General features: G+C 38.1%; 1 protein-coding gene across 1 annotated transcript; it reads left to right on the top strand.

Moving 5' to 3' along the window:
* Positions 1–2,124: 2,124 nt before the first annotated feature.
* On the top strand, positions 2,125–15,099 carry trpc2a (transient receptor potential cation channel subfamily C member 2a; the record flags this gene model as incomplete). The annotated part of the gene is made up of 13 exons (XM_079823285.1): positions 2,125–2,139; positions 3,925–4,617; positions 4,938–5,141; positions 8,890–9,054; positions 9,189–9,363; positions 9,457–9,657; positions 11,495–11,657; positions 11,739–11,831; positions 11,922–12,114; positions 12,272–12,399; positions 12,545–12,614; positions 12,693–12,825; positions 14,723–15,099. The coding sequence occupies 13 exons, from the start codon at positions 2,125–2,127 to the stop codon at positions 15,097–15,099; spliced, it is 2,610 nt and encodes an 869-aa protein (XP_079679411.1).
* Between the last annotated feature and the right edge of the window lie 5,555 nt (positions 15,100–20,654).

A 20,654-nucleotide genomic window follows, 5' to 3' on the forward strand; every position in this document is an offset into this window, starting at 1 on the left:
GGTCGTTAGCTGCATAAAGACACCTGTCCACCCCATACAATCAGTAGGATCCAACTACTAACATGGCCAAGACCAAAGAGCTGTCCAAAGACACTAGAGACAAAATTGTACACCTCCACAAGGCTGGAAAGGGCTACGGGGAAATTGCCAAGCAGCTTGGTGAAAAAAGGTCCACTTTTGGAGCAATCATTAGAAAATGGAAGAAGCTAAACATGACTGTTAATCTCCCTCGGACTGGGGCTCCATGCAAGATCTCACCTCGTGGGGTCTCAATGATCCTAAGAAAGGTGAGAAATCAGCCCAGAACTACACGGGAGGAGCTGGTCAATGACCTGAAAAGAGCTGGGACCACCGTTTCCAAGGTTACTGTTGGTAATACACTAAGACGTCATGGTTTGAAAACACGCATGGCACGGAAGGTTCCCCTGCTTAAACCAGCACATGTCCAGGCCCGTCTTAAGTTTGCCAATGACCATTTGGATGATCCAGAGGAGTCATGGGAGAAAGTCATGTGGTCAGATGAGACCAAAATAGAACTTTTTGGTCATAATTCCACTAAACGTGTTTGGAGGAAGAAGAATGATGAGTACCATCCCAAGAACACCATCCCTACTGTGAAGCATGGGGGGGGGGGTAGCATCATGCTTTGGGGGTGTTTTTCTGCACATGGGACAGGGCGACTGCACTGTATTAAGGAGAGGATGACCGGGGCCATGTATTGCTAGATTTTGGGGAACAACCTCCTTCCCTCAGTTAGAGCATTGAAGATGGGTCGAGGCTGGGTCTTCCAACATGACAATGACCCGAAGCACACAGCCAGGATAACGTGGCTCTGTAAGAAGCATATGAAGGTTCTGGCGTGGCCTAGCCAGTCTCTAGACCTGAACCCAATAGAGAATCTTTGGAGGGAGCTCAAACTCCGTGTTTTTCAGCGACAGGCCAGAAACCGGACTGATCTAGAGAAGATCTGTGTGGAGGAGTGGGCCAAAATCCCTCCTGCAGTGTGTGCAAACCTGGTGAAAAACTACAGGAAACGTTTGACCTCTGTAATTGCAAACAAAGGCTACTGTATTAACATTGACAAATATTAACATTGATTTCCTCAGGTGTTCAAATACTTATTTGCAGCTGTATCATACAAATAAATAGTAAAAAAATCATACATTGTGACTTCTGGATTTTTTTTTTAGATTATGTCTCTCACAGTGGACATGCACCTACGATGACAATTTAAGACCCCTCCATGATTTCTAAGTGGGAGAACTTGCAAAATAGCAGGGTGTTCAAATACTTATTTTCCTTGTATAAAAAAAAAGCTTGTCCCAGGTGAGAAAAAAGTAATGCAACAATAAGATAGCACATTACTTTTCTTAAAAAGTAACTAAGTAAGGCAATTATACATATTGTAATGCATTACTTTTCAGAGTAATTTGATCTAAAACAGGTTGTAACAGTAAAAGAGCAAAAAACACATTACTTTCCACTTTCAATAGAAAGAGCTGCATGGCATTTATAGCTCTAAGGTCAGAATATATGACAGTGTATTTTATATAGGCTCTGTTGTTGAATTAATTATAGAGTTAAACACTTGCAAAAAACAACAAAAAAAACCTCCAAGGCCTGAGAAATATGAATATGAACATTACTTTCCATAAAAAAAGTAAATAAACTAAACGCATCACTTTTAAAATTTAATTTCCCCAATTTCCCCCAAGATTTCAAGGTACAGCTTGTATTTTTTAAGCATGACAAGAATCATTAAACATTATTAGAGCTCAATAGCGTATCAAGCTACAAAAGTCGCATTGTAAAAGCAGATCTTAAACTGTAATTATCCAAATGAAATGCAACAGTACTGTGTGCTAATGAGTGTTCCCCTTGGGGACAATCTCTGTTATTGGTGCTGAGTGGGTGGTACAGGCTAATTCCCAGAACAAGATGATACATCAGTAGACAAAAACAAGGCACAAGGTACAGAAGCACAAAATCACTAAACGGGTCTACACAACCACACTGTTCCTTTCTGGATTCATCTCTCAAGCTGACATGAGAGAGCTGCTTGCTATTTTGGTCTGACGTCTTTCTCAGAGAAGTTGACTGATTTGAGCTGCTCCTATAAAGAATATGGAAAACCTTACGGTGAGTTTCAGATGTTTAGATTTGAATGCAATGAGCTCCAAAAGGGAACTTGTATCATAAATATAAGGTGTTTTTAGGCAGTAGTTTATTAGAAGAACCGTAGGCCATTTATGGTTTCCAATCCGCATAGCAACTTGACACATTAAAGGGCTATAATTCACCCAAAAATGTATTCTGTCATTGTTTTCTGAACACAAAAGAAGATATTTTGAAGAATATGGTTAAGCAAACAGATGACTTTCATAGAATGGGGAAAAATACTATGGAAGTCAATGGGGACCAGAAACTGTTTAGTTATTCATGTTCTTCAAAATATCTTCTTTTGTGTTCAGCAGATGAAACAAGTTCAAACAGGTTTGGAAAAATGATGACAGAATTTTAATTTTGGGGTGAACTATCCCTTTAATTTAGAATGAGAATTAGCTAATTAGAATTCAGAAATTTTATCATCCAACTGGTGAATTCATCATTTAAATAATTTAGGTACACTGCCATCCAAAAGTCTCTTATGCTCACCAAAGCTGTATTCATATTATCAAAAATACAGTAAAAATGTAATATTGTGAAAAATTATTACATTTTAAAATATATTCCAATAGAAACGGTTTTACAGTCAATTAAAGTGTGTAATGGCAAAGCTTAACTTCTGATAAGCTGATTTGTAGCTAATATTCTTAATATTTTGGTGGAAGCTGACATTTTTTTTCAGGATTAATTTGAAACATCTTTTTGTGTAACATTATAAATGTATTTACTGTCAGTTTAATGCGTTCTAGCTGAAGTATTAATTTATTTAAGAAAAAATCTGACCCCAAACCTAAACAGCAGTATAATTTATCATGGTGAAAATACACTAAAAAAGGGTCACCAGCAGTGTTGGGGGTAACGCATTACAAGTAACGTGAGTTACGTAATCAGATTACTTTTTCAAGTAACTAGTAAAGTAACACATTACTTCAAATTTACAAGAAAATATCTGAGTTACTTTTTCAAAAAAGTAACACAAGTTACTTTTTCACATTTATTTGACTGACAGCTCTCCTGTCCCCATGTTGAGAAAAAGTAAGTGCAGAGGGTTTTTGTGTAAACATGATGGTTATTGTAGTTCTAGACTAAATGTGAGCATTTATTCATCTCACTTGCACAATAAAGATACTCCTCAAAATGAACAAAATATTTCAAAAGCAAAACCAGAGGATATGCAAACCTCCAAAAATTAAATGTTAAATAAAACAAAATTTTGCTGCATTTAATCTACCTTTATTGACCAATGTCTTGCTGCTGACCTTTGATGATTCAGTTAAACCATGAGCAAAAATCACTAGATTTTTTTTTTTTTTATTTGTAAAACTTTTTTCTCCTGTGTCCTATTCTTCCATTATTCAGAATGCGCCCTCTACTGTTCATGCGTGAATTAGCATTTTTACCTCAGCCTGAGGTTTATTATTTCAATTTTGGTATGAAGAGGTCTTTACATTTGCACTAAAGTAGAATTATTTTGTTATAAAAAACAAACAAAAAAAGCCTAGCCCAGGTGAGAAAAAGTAACGCAGAAGTAATGTAACGCATTACTTTTCTTAAAAAGTAACTAAGTAACTCAATTAGTTACTTTTTAAGGGAGTATCGCAATATTGTAACGCATTACTTTTCAAAGTAACTTTCCCCAACACTGGTCACCAGTGTCATTAAAATGAGAGTAATAAATCTAAATGTTTAGAAGTTTTTTGGTTTGCCTCTAATGATGGTTTGCTGGGTGTTTTTAACATCTCCTATCTCTTTGAGCAGACAGACAATTGGCGGGAGATTGTGAACAAAAAGCTTCACTTTCCACCGGAGCTGATCCCCGCCATCCAAGAAGGCAACATGGCCTGGGTGGATAGTCTCCTCTCCCTTGGTGATGGGATCATCCGTCAACTGGAAGAGTCTGAGGATCGGTTATGGAGGGAAGCGATGAACCTCTCCATCCGACTGGGCAATGAAGGCATCATGACTTCCCTTCTTTTGGGCGTCAAGTTTGACTTCCGTCAGATCCATGAAGCTCTACTGGTGGCTGTTGACACCAACCAGCCCATATTCGTCAAACACCTCCTGGACCGCCTGGATCAAGAAAAAGGCAACAAGATGGACGTTCGTTCCTTTAGCATGGCCATCTTCGACCACTCCATTGACGATTCTCAGTTCGCACCCGGAGTGACGCCACTAACGCTGGCCTGCCAGAAGGACCTGTACGAGATCGTAATGATGCTGACCCAGAGAGGTCATGATATACCAATGCCTCACTCAATCTCGTGTGTGTGCCTGGAGTGCCGTAATGGCCGACAATATGACTTGCTTAAGTTCTCCCTGTCCCGTATAAATACGTACAGAGGCATCGCCAGCCGCGCATATTTGTCAATCACATCGGAAGACGCCATGCTCAGCGCTTTCCACCACAGCCGAGAACTGCGCAAACTGTCCAAGAAAGAACCAGAATTCAAGGTGAGCAATGGCCGATGATTTAAACGTCACAAATAACAAGCTCAAAAGTTCAATGTCGTTTCACAGATTATGCTTCAAAACTTGTCAACATACAGTATAAAGTAATGTAAATGTGTTAAAACGGTCATAAACATTTTATATTTGCCGTTACCTAAGCCGTTGCGCACATGTCTGATTGTGCTTTCTAGAGAAAACTCCATTTCAAATCTCTTGCTAATGTTTTTGCATTGTGAATTGCATTGTCAGAGTTATTAGCATTTGCTTTTACATGTTCATTGATTTTGAACATTTCTTTCTCAACACTCTGTATTGATGTTTAGCCTCAGTACCTGGCTTTGGAAGTGCTGTGTCAGGAGTTTGCAGTGGAGCTTCTGGGAATGTGCCGGAACCAGAGCGAGGTCTCCACCATCCTCAACAGTGCTGAGGAGGACAGCGAGGATGAAGAACTAGATGAACAGACATTTGAGGAAGGCATCCCCAACCTCGCTCGTCTTCGTCTGGCGGTAAACTACAATCAAAAACAGGTCAATCCTCTTGGTTCAATTGCAGCGACTGATAAATGTGATAACATCATTTTTTTTTACTGAATACTGAATATGAATGATATTTGAAATCAACCTAAACAAACACACCCCTCCCCTTCATTGCTCCACCCACAAAATGCATGAACACGCAATGCAAGAGTGGATGTCTCTAGCTGAAGCAGAGCAAAATGAAGCTTAGTGAAAAATAAAGCGAAGATGATGAATAAACGACAAGGAAGAACAAAAAAATGAACTTACATGTAACCAGTCCTACTTGACACACTACAAGCGGGATACGAACTTGCGCTAACAAGGACGCTAAAGACCAGACGCTAAAGTCTTGAGGCCAGGGGAGTGAGGTTTACTTACACAGCTCTTATTAGCTGGCCTCCATTACATACCGTACACATGAGTATAGCAAGAGTTAGTTATTAGCTCACCAGCTCCAGACAAACAATGACAATCAAAACTGTCCTGTAATTACGGCTAGCATACAACAATAGCATATTTTGGTTATGAAAAACCATACGAAAACAATGTTGCACGCCCTCTACTTTTTTAGGGACACGCCCCCTACTGCTGATTGGCTACTAGTGTGTTGTGTTGCTCGGTGTGAACCACTTTCAACAGTGTCTCTCAGAAATCGCTCACTGCACATTTATGTTTTCCTAAAAAAAAGAATATCAATAGTAAGCTAAATCTGATTTTTTTTTGTTTACAGTTGTTATTTTAGTATTATTAAGATGATAGTTTTTATTGATATTTTGAGTTTTTATTTATTTTTTGTTTCCTTTTTTATTTAAGTTTTAGTTAAAGTTTGAGTAATTTGCTGTATTATTATTTTTTAACATGTTTAAAAATTACGGAGCCCCTAAAGGGACGTGGTGGTGGAAAAAAATTAGGATGGGAGGATATTTTTTTTCCAAATCGTTTGCGTTCCCTCGCAAAACTTTTGCGTTCCCCCGAGAAACTTTGCGTTCCCTCGCAAAGATATTTGCGTTCCCCCGAGAAACTTTGCGTTCCCACGCAAAAGTTTTGCGTTCCCTCGCAAAGATATTTGCGTTCCCTCGCAAAAGTTTTGCGTTCCCTCGCAAAGATATTTGCGTTCCCACGCAAAACTTTGCGTTCCCTCGCAAAGATATTTGCGTTCCCTCGCAAAGATATTTGCGTTCCCTCGCAAAGATAGATGTCCCACGGGCCGTTTCAAACAGCTCAGTAGGCTACGTTAACAATATTGTATCCATTAATGGAGCGGTTAGAGTTATTTTGAACTTGGGCTTAAGTATAAATAATACAGTCAGTGCTTCGGAGTTCAGTAGTTGGGTATACACAGATTTTAACTTCCCGGATCAATTACTCGTGAGCTAAAAACGTTCAAAACACAAATGACACCTTTAACGTAGACAACGAGCTGCAACATAATTTTCCTCAAAACGAGCCTTAATATATGAGAGACAAGTAAAAAGGGACCGTCTGCAAAGTGCAAAACCCGAAAGGCGTTACTAAAAAATAGGCAATAACAATCAATGCTCTCCTACTACAATATACTAATACAGTAGGCTATACAGTGTAATGCCATCAAAATTAGTAAGCAATTATCATACAAAAGCTATGGAACTTGCAACTACTGTATTTTAGCTGGGTACCAACATCATTTGTGTAAAGAATAGGCCTATGGCTATGTGCTATTACTTTTATTATTTTTATGTGCTATTGCCAAACTAAGCGTTGTAGTACTATAACCAGCAGGAGAGCGTGATGTGTGAACTGAATTTGGTGACAGTAGGCTACAGTACAGTGCATTTCAGTGAAGTTTGCTGAACATTTTTCCTAATAAAATAATCCTAACAATTATGCAAAAGCAAATTTTATCAAACTAAGTGTTTTTATCAAACTAAGTGACCATTGATGTGTAAACTGAATTTGGAGACACAGTGTGTAACATTGAAGTTATGACTTGTAGTAGGCTATACGCTTTTCGGGTTTTGCACTTTGCAGACAGTCCCTTCGGACTTGTCTCTCAGCCGCCTGCTCATATAGACCCAATTAATTTATATTATAAGGCTTGTTTTGAGGGAAAAATAGGTTGCAGCTTGTTGTCTACGTTAAAGAGACATTGTGTTTTAACAACGTTTAGCTCACCGAACTCATTGAGCACTCGCCTAGGCTATAGCCTAAGTCCAAGTTCAAAATAACTCTAACCGCTCATTTAATGGATACAATATTGTTAACGTAGCCTACTGAGCTGTTTGAAACGGCCCGTGGGACATCTATCTTTGCGTGGGAACGCAAATATCTTTGCGAGGGAACGCAAAACTTTTGCGAGGGAACGCAAATATCTTTGCGAGGGAACGCAAAACTTTTGCGTGGGAACGCAAAGTTTCTCGGGGGAACGCAAATATCTTTGCGAGGGAACGCAAAACTTTTGCGTGGGAACGCAAAGTTTCTCGGGGGAACGCAAATATCTTTGCGAGGGAACGCAAAGTTTCTCGGGGGAACGCAAAAGTTTTGCGAGGGAACGCAAACGATTTGGAAAAAAAATATCCTCCCATCCTAATTTTTTTCCACCACCATGTCCCTTTAGGGGCTCCGTAAAAAATAGCCTAGTTTTGATGAATTTCTTATTTTAGTTTTAGTACATCAAGTTGGGATAAAATGGAAAATAATTTTCTTCGCTGTTGTGACGTATATCCGAGTGAAACGGCTTCTTGAACAAGTTTACGAAGGCACATGAATTTTAAAAATAATGACGTGCACAGATAAATAAGTTATAAACATATAAACAATATACAACGATCAGGCATAACATTATTCCTAATATGGTGTTGGTCCCCCTTTGCTGTCAAAACAGCCCTGACCCATTGAGGCATGGACTCCACTAGACCCCTGAAGGTGTGCTGTGGTTTCTGGCACCAAGATGTTAGTAGCAGATCTTTTAAGTCCTGTATGTTGCGAGGTGGGGCCTCCATGGATCGGACTGGTTTGTTCAGCACATCCCACAGATGTTTGATTGGATTGAGATCTGGGGAATTCGGAGGCCAAATCAACACCTCAAACTCATTGTTGTGCTCCTCAAACCATTTCTGAACCATTTTTGCTTTGTGGCGGCGCATTATCCTGCTGAAAGAGTCTTTGGGACAGCCTTCGCTCTCCACGTACATCAATGAGCCTTGGCTGCCCATGACCCTGTCACCGGTTCTCCACTTTTCCTTCCTTGGAGCACTTTTGATAGATACTGACCACTGCAGACCAGAAACGCCCCACAAGAGCTGCAATTTTGGAGATGCTCTGACCCGGTCAGCCATCACAATTTGGCCCTTGTAAAACTCGCTCAAATCCTTACACTTGCCCATTTTTCCTGCTTCTAACACATCAACTTTGAGGACAAAATGTTCACTTGCTGCCTAATATATCCCACCCACTAACAGGTGCGTGATGAAGAGATAATCAGTGTTATTCACTTCACTTGTCACCTGTACTTCACTTGTTCATCGGTCATAATGTTATGCCTGATCGGTGTGTGTTACTATATATATATATTTTAGTAAACTATAATAACCCTGGTTCAGTAACACTGTGTAGACTTACACTGGCCACACAGACTGATGGATTCGAGGAGAAACACAGGGCATGTGAACCTCATCTTTCAAAAGCGCGCTGTCGTTTGACCCCTGCGTTGATGCCGTATGGGATGCCTGATTGATTGACAGTTGGCTGGAAGGTCTGACTGTTTGTTTTCCTCGTCTAGTTTGTGACTCATCCCATCTGCCAGCAAGTGCTCTCCTCCATTTGGTGCGGGAGCCTGTCCGGTTGGAGGGGAAGTCGAACTACTTGGAAACTGCTGGTGTCTTTGGGGATTTTCATTACCATGCCGTTTCTGTGCTTTGTCTACTGGATCGCCCCTAAGTCCAAGGTAAATTTGAGTCAGTGCTGATAATAGTTATCATCATAATCATCAAGAAGTCAAATGTCAAGGCTGATGTGCTTATGTAACTAGTATTCATTGCAGGTTAAAAGCATTTCAAATATTTATTTTTGTTCTACCAGCTGGGTAAATTGCTGAAGGTTCCCGTGATTAAGTTCCTGTTACACTCCTCGTCATACATGTGGTTCCTCATCACCCTTTTGACGGAGTCGATTTTCATGGAGATCTACCGTAGCGATTTCGCCTCCCGAAAGCAGAACATTCTCCATAACTCTCTTCACATGATATGGGTTGCAGGTAGGACGTGTTTCCATGTTAATAAGTGATGGATGGATGGATGGATGGATGGTTATTATCTAAAAAGGAAGTTTTCATTCTCCATATTGGTAGGTTTCTTCTGGTTCGAGTGTAAGGAAGTTTGGCTTGAGGGTTTGAAGAGTTACTTCTTGGATTTATGGAACATTCTGGATATGATGGTGCTGAGCATGTATCTGGCGTCCTTCACACTGCGCATTCTCATCATGCTAAAGGGACATTTCCTCTGTCAGGACTCCAGCACACAAGAGCTCTGTGACTATTTCACCAACACAGGTGACATCTCACATAGGCTTAATGTATAATGTATAACACTGAAAGTATATTAGCGCTGGGTATTGACACAGATTTCACGATTCAATTTGATTTCGATTCACAAGCGTGCGATTTGATATAGATTATTTTGGATATAAATCAGGTACAGTACATGGCAAAAAATCTCTCAATAATGCTGTAAACTAGCTAGCCCACATGGGAGTCAGTTGGAACAACATTACGATACTAATATTAAAATTAACTGATTTGTATTCACTCTTAAAATACACTCAATAAAGTTTTTATAATAATAGTTATAATAGGCCTACTAACTTTGAAATTACCTGATTTCTACTCGAATTCGTTTTTGTAAATATAAACATTTAAACGGTGGGTGTAAACTTGATGAATTTATTCAAACATGCATTATATATTGAAAAACATTAAAAAATTATAATTAATATGCAATATGGTGCATACATTTAGAAAAATACTCCTCTCTAGAGTTAATTTTTCAAGCTGAATAATGAGTTTATGGTCACTGAATATGTTTTTTTTTCTGAGGTTGGCTAAATGTGAAGTTACGTGACATTGTTTCTAAGCTGTTTTATTGACGTCTTTCCACGGTCGAACCCCTGATTGAGACATGAAGACATCACTGTATTGTATCTTTTAACATACCTTCTGATATTCATGTTTATTTCGCACTATAACAGGAAGCGCACAAAACACAAAGCTTACCGCAATTTCTTGGATGGGAGGTGCGCTACAATGTCTCGCTCTACAATGTCTCGCTCATTCATCAATTGATTAATCAATGTTTCATAAAAATGAGAATGGATTAAAACCGTGAAATCAATATTTTTTCTACCCAGCTCAATATATATATATATATATATATATATATATATATATATATATATATATACATATACATATATTACATTTTACACAATTACTTTTAAAATTATTATTATTATACATTTTAAATAATAAAAAACATTTATTATTATTTAATTTAAAAGAGAATAATAATAATAATAATAATAATAATAATAATAATAATAATAATAATAATAATAATAATAATAATAATAATAATAATAATAATGTTCAATTATATTAAAATAATATTTATTTTTATGTAATTAAAATGAAGGCGATAATAATTATTATTATTACAATAACACATTTTATTAGCGGTTATAGTAGTATAATTGTATCATTATTTATTTGTTTATTTAAACATTATTATTATTATTATTATTATTATTATTATTATTATTATTATTGTTATTATTATTATTATTATTATTATTATTATTATTATTATTATTATTATTATTATTATTATTATTATTATTATTATTATATATTTAAAAGTACATTTACAAAAAAAGTGGCCCAACTTTATATTAGGTGTCTTTAACTACTATGTACTTACATCAAAAAAATAAGTACAAAGTACGTATTGTGTTCATATTGTATTGCAAAACACCTTTGCTGCTATTGAGGTGGGATACGGGTAGGGTCAGGGGCAGGTGTGTGGTGGTATGGGTAAGTTTAAGGGTAGGGTTAGGTGTAAGGGAAGTGTCAACTGTGTAATTACAAATGTAAATTAATTACAGATGTAATTACATGCAGGTACTTTTTAAAATGTAAGTACAATGTAAAAACATGTACGTACACAATAAGTGCATTGTACCAATTGATTAAATAAAATGTTAGTACATTGTAGTTAAGGCCACCTAATATAACGTGGGTCCAAAATAATAATAAAAATAATAATACTGTAAAAATAGTTAATTTAAATCTATTATTATTATTAATTTATTCATTTTATTATGTTTCTGAATAGTGCGAGAGGACTGGAAACAGGAGGATCCTCAGCTGATTGCAGAGACTCTCTTTGCCGTGACCAGCATGCTGAGTTTCACACGTCTCGCCTACATTCTGCCGGCCCAGGAATCCCTGGGAACCCTGCAGATATCCATGGGAAGAATGATCGATGACATGATGAGGTCAGATCTCGGGGTTTGATCTTTGCGATTGCACGTCCAATAAGGAGACGGCTTTCATCAAATGGTTTTCTTCATCCACAGGTTCATGTTCATCCTCATGATTATTGGAACAGCCTTTTTGTGCGGAATAAACAACATATACGTCCCTTATGTTGTTTCTCCGCATCTTGGCAGGTGATTAATAACTTGTTTCGCATGTAATTTCACGTGCTTGGTTGCTTGGAGATGAATTATAAATGCATTCGTCTCTCGTATTCCTTTTAGATTTAATGAGACATTTAACTTCCTCTTCTGGACCATGTTTGGAATGGCAAACCAGGAATATGTAGACATGCCTGATTATGCTCTGGCCGAGTTTGTAGGAAGGATCTTCTACGGGATATTCACACTGCTCATCGTCATAGTGCTCCTGAACATGCTTATTGCCATGATCTCCAACTCATTTCAGAGGATTGAGGTGAGCATGCATAATATGAAGAAAGATTTGGTAGGAAACATCCAACACTCAAAAATGAAAGGGTTCATGTCATTTCAAACCTGCGTTCCCATGGAAAACAAAATATGTTTTTAGGAATATTTATGCATCTTTTGTTTAAAACGTCTCCTCCTCACAGGATGATGCAGATGTCGAGTGGAAGTTTGCTCGTTCTAAACTCTACCTCAGTTATTTCAGGGAGGGTCTCACTATGCCAGTTCCCTTTAACATCATCCCATCTCCAAAGGCTCTCTTTTATGTCTTGAGGTAAGAAAACTACATAAGCAACGCTAGGCACTGTCAAACCTTGTTTAGTGACTGCATAACTTCCCATGCAGAGTGTGTGAACCTTTATGAGGTTCTTCAGATCATTTAGGAGCATAACCTTCATGTTCCTCACTGTTTTGTGTAGAAGCATCTTCAACAAGATTTGCTGTTGCTGTAACAAGAAAGCCCGCGAATATCCTCCCATCACATCAGCGGTGAGTATCTGAGGGGTTTCTATCACTAGATCCTCCATTAAATTTGGCTGATGAAGTGTTTTTCATACTTTTTTTTAGTCTAGCAATACCCTGAATAACGGCAGAGGTCAAGGTGAGGGCAGAGTGCCATACCGCCTGCAGGTGACTAAGGCTCTAGTGCACCGCTACATCGCAGCCGCACGCCGGGAGTTTGAAGAGAGCAAGCGTAAAGGTAGGTCATACTTTTGGCATCTCTGGGAAATAATCGAAAAGCATGCAGAATTTCAGTAAAGAAAAAGCCGTGACACATACAGCATTAGGCCATTAGTGCTGTGGCCTAGTGGCCTAAAATATGTGCTGGTAACCGTAAGGTTGTAGGTTCAAACCCCAGAAGGAGGGATCCTTTAGTAAGACACTTCACCACAAGTTTCTCCAAAGGAACTGTCTCTGTAATTAAATAATGGAATAAGTGTACTAAAATACAAAATGGATAAAAGTGTCTGACTATTTAATACTTGCTTGTTTAAGCTACTACTTCTTATCATCTGGGATCAACACTTGGAAAACAAATCAGTGAAAAACAGCAGCCCTACTTCCCGCGGCCCTGGCTCTAGTATGCAGTACACAGTGTATGCTGAATTATGACACTTTATGCATTATACAGTGTCATAATTCAGCAAACACTGTGTACTGCATACTAGAGCCAGGGCCGCGGGAAGTAGGGCTGCTGTTTTTCACTGATTTGTTTTATAAATAAATGAATACATTTTATATCAGTAAACCTTCAGTAAGGAATTTAATACCAGCGTTGTACATAGGTTTTATTTTTCCATTGTTTACTTTCTTGAAACTGGAATAGTCTATTATTTCATCTTTGATTGACGCACACCAGGGTCTGAATTTAATTGGACTATTAATATTAATAGACTATTTCCCCGAATAGCATATTGCAAATGTGAAACTGATATTATAGAACATAACAATAAACAAGAAGTTAAAGGGTAAGTTCACCCAAAAATGAAAATTCTGTCATTAATTACTTACCCTCATGTTGTTCGACACCCGTAAGACCTCCGTTCATCTTCAGAACACAAATGAAGATATTTTAGTTGAAATCTGATGGCTCTGAAAGGCCTCCATTGGCACAATGCACGGTTCACTCTCAAGACCCTTAAAAGGTACTAAAGACGTCGTTACAAAGTCCATCTCACTACAGTGGTTCTACAATAACTTTATGGAGTGACGAGAATAGTTTTTGTGCGCAAAAAAACCCTAAATAACGACTTATATAGTGATGACGATTTCAAAACACGGCCTCATGAAGCTTCGAAGCGTTATGAATCAGTGAGTCGATTCAGCAGTTTGGATCGCCAAATTTCAGCAGTTTGCCGGTTTGACACGCGATCCGAATCATGATTCGATGAGTGACATTCAGTTCATTGAGTGACATTCAGTTATACTACAATTCAGAAGCTTGTGGTCAGTATAATTACTTTTTTTAAGCAAGGATGCATTAAATTGATTAAAAGTAATCATAAACATAAGAGTTACAAAAGATTTACATTTCAAATAAATGAAAATTATATTCAAAGAATCCTGAAAAAAATGGTTGCTTTAGTATAAATTACTTTTTAAAATGTATTGAAATTATGGAAGCTTGTTTCCACCATGGAATAAAAAAAACAGTTATTGCAACTTTATCTCAGAATTCTGAATTTTTTTCCTCACAATTGCGAGTTTATATCTCACAATTCGGGGGGAAAAAAGCAAATACAAAACTCGCAATTGCAATAGGAAAAAGGCTTGTGAATTGTGCGCTAGTTCCTATTTTAATTTTAGTCTTTGGCAGAAAAAAGTTATTTTAGTTTGTAAACATATTTTACAATATTACTATTTTACTGTATTTTTGATCAAGTAAAAGAAGCCTTGCATAGGAGATTTGTTTAAAAAATGCTAGTGTATCAGAAATGTTAAAAGGGGTTATTTCATATTTTTAATCCAATTTTGGGTCAAGGAAGAGTAGAAAAAAAAACACTTTGGCAACACATATAGAAAATGTGTATTCATGCTGTAATAGTGCGAGTAGGAGCCTGTGCTATTCTGAACATTGCTGTTGTTTTGATGCTCAGATGTCGGGAACAGAATAACCGAGCTGAATAAAGTTGTCGGCCGGCTGCACACGGAGATGAAGGACTTCCACCAGAAGCTGCAGTGGCGGCGCAAAAGCGAGCCAGACCAGGCCAACATTCTGGGCAAATACATCATGGGGGCAAGAAACAATTTCCGTGACTTTGATAAGGATGATGCCATGGGGTATGAAAATACAGGTCTGCACATCAGTAAGCAGCTCACAGAGGAAGAGGACGACGACGAGGTGAAGGCAGGAGAGATCAAAGCAGGAGGGATCGTCTCAGAGGAGAGGGAGGAGCCCGAGTCCGAGGGCCCCGTGGAGCCCGTCCCAGGAGAAGAAACTACTTTTGAGACTGCTAGCACTCCTGATGTATGAGACACAAACACTGCAGTGTCACAGTGCACAGTCATCCCTGACAAAATATCTAGTAAGAAGTTTCTAGATACATTCATAACACTTTGAATTACTGATTTAATATGTTTAATATGTAATTTGTATCATATTTGTTATTTAAATCACAATGCCTAGACAGATGCATATTTTTATTGGATTAATGAGGTTTAGATGATGCCAAAAATATATGATAGATTTTGCTGAACATTTGCAGAGTGCTGATATTTCATATTAACTGTGGAAATGTCCATAAGAACCCCCCCCCAAAAAATATAATACAATGTATTTTCATAAAATAGAAAGAAATTAATAAAGCATATACTATTGTCACTTTGACAGATGACCTCACTGTGTTATATTATAATATATGTGTTATATATAGACAAAAAAAAGCACTTTCCACGATACAAATTCAGCAATATTTTTAAATGTTTTTGAAATAAGTCCCTTACCAAGGCTGCATTTATTTGATCAAAAATGCAGTAAAAACAGTAACATTGTGAAATATTACAATTTAATAAGTCTAGGTTATTAATGTAACCCCCGTTCCCTAAAGCCGGGCGCACACGGTGCGATTTTTGCTGTAATACGAGCTTGCAGACGACTTTTTTCTCTCGGGAGAAATCGCACGGACATTGCGGATGCTTGTAAGGTCGCGGCTCGCAGCGCGTGAGAGGAATTACGATATGCACATTACGAGCACCTCCCGACCTCACGATAATTTTTAAACATGTTAAAAAAATTCTGGGAGTCTGCCCGATTTTCACTAGCGTATGGCTGTCCCCTATTGTCAAATCATGCACAACCACGTCACATAGGCTAGATCGATGAGTATTATTAATATATATTATATCTTATTTTTTTCTATCTGAAGCTATGGCAGCAACATTGAAAGCTCCAGTGTCTGTGTTTAGCGCAAAACTTGTGTGATTGCTGCCGGTGCAGTCGTGCCGTGTACCAGCTGATTTGATGCGATTATTAAGCTAACTGCCTCGTAGCGTGTGCAATATCTCACGCCCTCCTAAATGTTCGAATTCGCACAATGTACGGTCATTTCTGACCCAAATTTTTTAAAATAAAAAGTTTTAAAAATCGTAGCTTCATCGGAATGGTCCGAAACTTGCTGACTTTATTGGTACTTGGTGTATGAACACCCCCAAAAATTGGGGAGTGTCTAAGTGGTCGTAAAAAAAATAGTCACACTCAGGACCTTCGGGTCAAAAATGACCAAAAATATGAAAATACATCAAGAGTGCAAAACAGACAAAAAACTCACACACACAAAAACACAATTAGCTTTTGGAATGGCACGCATTAATTTGTGTGTGCATTTTTTTTTGTGTGTATAAGTGTGTGTGTGAGTTTTTTTGTCTGTTTTGCACTCTTGATGTTTTTGAGATTCACCCCTTCACTGTTGAGTCCTTTTTTTCTGCATCCTGGCTGATTTGTAGATTGTATGCTAAAACAAATTTCCCATTCATTTCCTATGGGGGTCATTTTTGACCCGAAGGTCCTGAGTGTGACTATTTTTTTTACGACCACTTAGACTTTTCAAATCCTGCTCCCAATTTTTTCTGGGTGTTCATATACCAAGTACCAATAAAGTCACCAAGTTTCAGACCATTCCGATGAAGCTACGATTTTTAAAAAAAATATTATAAAACGCAAGATCCACTATAGTGGTAAAAATGTGCTATTCCGTGATAAAAATGCTCAATGTGTCTACCGGATGGCACCGATCTCATTTAAAAAATTGCTTTCATGAGGCCTAGGCTTGACTCTAAAATTAAATACAGTAAAAAAAAATATTATAATAATATATATATATATATATATATATATATATATATATATATATATATATATATATATATATATATATATATATATATATATATATATATATATACACATACATATATAAATCATAAAATTATCTCAAAACACCAAAAAAAGAAAAGAAAAAATATTATTGAACAAAAATATATTTCATTGATTTTACTCAAATCTTTTTTATCTTAATCCCGCCCTCCGGGTCATTTTTGACCCGAAGGTCCTGAGTGTGACCAATAAATGAAGAACCCCAGAGGGTTAAAGGAGGCAACGGGGTCGTTGCGTCAGACTGAACAAACAAATTGGGATCTGGCCTAAGAGCAGAACAAGCAAATGCACATTGAGATTTGAATCGCAAGCCACTCCCCTTCAGCCGGGTATATAAGGCAGCGTGCAAACTCATTACGTTTTCAGCTGAGGAACCGAGACGTAATGCAATGTCTCCAATCCCTCCTTCAGGGAACGGTTACATTAGTAGACGTTCCCTATCAGTCAGACCTTATGTCGGACTGAACTGACGAATTGTAATCCCTATGGAAAGTGCCACAACTGCTGCCCCTTCCCAGCGTCCCATGTAAGTCACTTAGTCCTCCGCACCTGGTGGTGCGGAAAAAGGATCGAACTGTCCAGGGGATGTCGATTGCCGTTGTTCCTGTCTTTACACCCAATACAGCCACGACTAATTGGAGAACTCTGGGGAAGCATGCCTATTCCAGATGGAAAGATCCGCTACGGAGACCATATCCTGCCTGTAGGGAGGTAACTTGTGGAAGATCATATGGAAGATCTATGTGGTAGATCCTGCCCTGTGCAGGTGTAGAGTCCTTGAACCGCAGACTCCTGCATGTTGACGAAGAAAGAGGGGCAAGGGGTTGCGTCGCCCACTGTCAACCCACAACTCTTATGACCCAGAGACTGAGGAAACTGCTCTTTTGCTAAGAATATGTGACATGAATAAACTATTTTTGAACAAACAAAAGATTCCCTGCCCGGCCCTCCTCCGGGGGAAGAGCAGATCCCTCCATCTTTTTTTTTGGCCGTTTTAGGGACGTTTCGCCGGCCGTTTGGAAGACTTGGCGGGGGCTGAGAAGGGTGGCGTCGCTTTCCTGCGGGGAGCTTGACGTTGCGGCCTGGGTGAAGGCTGCTGCTGTGGCCACGACGGAGCAGATGCAGATGACACAGGGGGACGCCCTTGGTAACGCTGCCAACACCAAACGGACCGGCAGTATACCGCTGGGGAAGGATGTGTTTGATCGCCTCCGCCTGCTTCTGTACTGCCAAGAACTGCTGGGCGAAGTTCTCGACAGCGTCAGCGAAGAGGCCGGCCTGGGAGATGGGGGAGTTGAGAAACTGAACTTTGCTGACCTCCTTCATCTCCACTAGCGTAGACATCGTCTGCCTAAGGGACTGTGCAGTGAGCCCTGAGGGCGAGGTCCGTCGCTGAACACAGCTCCTGCATCAACCCTGGGTCAGACCTTCTTTGGCCTGATAAACCTGCTGGAGGGCCATAGCTTGGCCTCAATTTTTTTAACAATAGTGTACTTCAGAACAACTAGAAACTAGGGGTTGCACAGACTAGTCGACTAATCGACTTTAATGCTTTGCCATGATGCTTTAAGCTTGACATCGACTAGTTGCTGGTCATGGCCTCTAGAGGGCGCACTTTTACACTCCGTTTCCAAACAGTTAAAATGACAAATAAATGCATACCCCAAGAGCGCTCCACAAGATATGTGTGATTATACCATCTGGATGCTCAATATCGATTGGGTGAATGCACATTTTAAACAGCTTATTGTAGTTAATCGCCTGTCTAAACTAATGTGTGCTGCATTTTAATGCACACACATAAACATAGTATAGCTCGCAGATCGCACGCACACAGAATCGTTCAGTAGCGCAGAAACGTATTGTAACACTGTTCTGTGATTTATCAACAAAATAGCTTTCGAAACTGAAAAGTTCTAGCATATTAGTAACTAAAACCCACAGCTTCACTATTAGCAGAGAGACGCTGCCAGGTAGAATTAATTCATATGCAGTCCCTCTCTCACTAATGCATTCATATACATGTAATCTTTACTGTGCTACTTTATCGGTATCTGATTTAGAACGAGCAGTAATCTGTGAGAAAATAACGACCCAAAGACCAAAGAACTGATAAAAAAATAAGCTGTTATGTGGGAGCAATAGCCTCGTGGGCAGCTCTGTGTCGTATGCCATAGCTGTGCACAAGGCTCGAGGTTCAGGCTTATTTGTTCAGTAATTATGTCATCTGCAACTAGTTGACGTCGAAACATTAAATAAACTAGTATCTAAAATTTCATTAAATGCCTGTTCCTCTCTTCTTAAATTGTTATTTTGTTTCAATTTAAAGTTGATGGTTTAAAAAAAAAGTGATGAAAAATGTTGCTTTGCAATAAGGTCCTATTTGTAAATATTAATTAATGCATTGCCTAACATAAACTAACAGTGTGAGATATTCTTGCAACATTTATTAACCTTTGTTAATGTTAGTTAAAAAAAAAATATTAATTGTTTATGTTAACTATTTCAGTTATTATGTTAACTTATGTTGTTCAAGTTCACAGTGCATTAACTGATGTTAACAGATACAACTTTTGATTTTAAAAATATTGACATTTACATTTACTAAGATTAACAAATGCTTCAGAAGTATTGGTCATTGTTAGTTCAGGTTTATTAGTGTAGTTAATGGAACTACCATGTTTAATGTTATCACGTTTGGAATATAGAAATGTATTAATAAACACTGTGCAAAGCAACAGTTGGTAATACAAAATAATATAATAATAAAAAAAACTGTAAAAATTTACAATAAGTCTCATCTGTTCTAAGTTCTTATTTGTTAATGTATTAACTAACATGAACAAACAAAGATTAATAAATACTGGAGCAAATGTATTGCTCATTCTTAATGTTAGTTAATAAAAAATACAGTTGTTCATTATAGTTGACAGTGCATTAATGTCAACAAATACAACTTTTGATTTTAATAATGTATTAGCAAATGTGAAAATAACTGAGATTAATAAATGCTGTCAAAGTAATGTTCTTTCTTAGTTCATGTTAACTAAAGTAGTTAACTAATGTTAACAAATGAAACCTTATTGTAAAGTGTTACCCCAAAAAAGCTATTATTTAGTTTCAATTCCCGAGATGGATGAAAAACATTTTTGAAAGGCTATAATCACCTCCTTTCACTTACATTTAAGTTTTGCAAGCACCATTTTGTACCCTATTTGTGGAAAGTGCCAAATATCACATGCTCCTTTGGTGCCTTTTAAAGTCAAAAACATCAGCTAAAGTTCAGCAATTATATATAAAAGCCAGCCAGGGAGAAAGACATCCCAGAGGCAATTTTTCACAATGATTGAGGGCTTTAAAACTTGTTTCTTTAGCTATTACATTGATTGAATCGTGTGCCGAGTCTAACATTCCCTGAACAGTTCATAAAAACCCATTTAATAAAATATCTTTACATATATTGTGAACTAGCACACAAAATGCATAAATTATGACGAGACGCATGCTTGCGGAATGAGGGTCCGTCTCCATCCCACAGAAAGCATGGCATTATTTTCAAGTAAACGCAGTAAGATTACGGTCCCCAGGTGATTCAGCACTTGACACAGTGCGGTGCACTCCCTCTCACTGGGGACCAGTCAGCTTTTTGGTGTTGT

This window comes from Gobio gobio (assembly GCF_949357685.1).
Source record: "Gobio gobio genome assembly, chromosome: 8".
NCBI lineage: Eukaryota > Metazoa > Chordata > Actinopteri > Cypriniformes > Gobionidae > Gobio > Gobio gobio.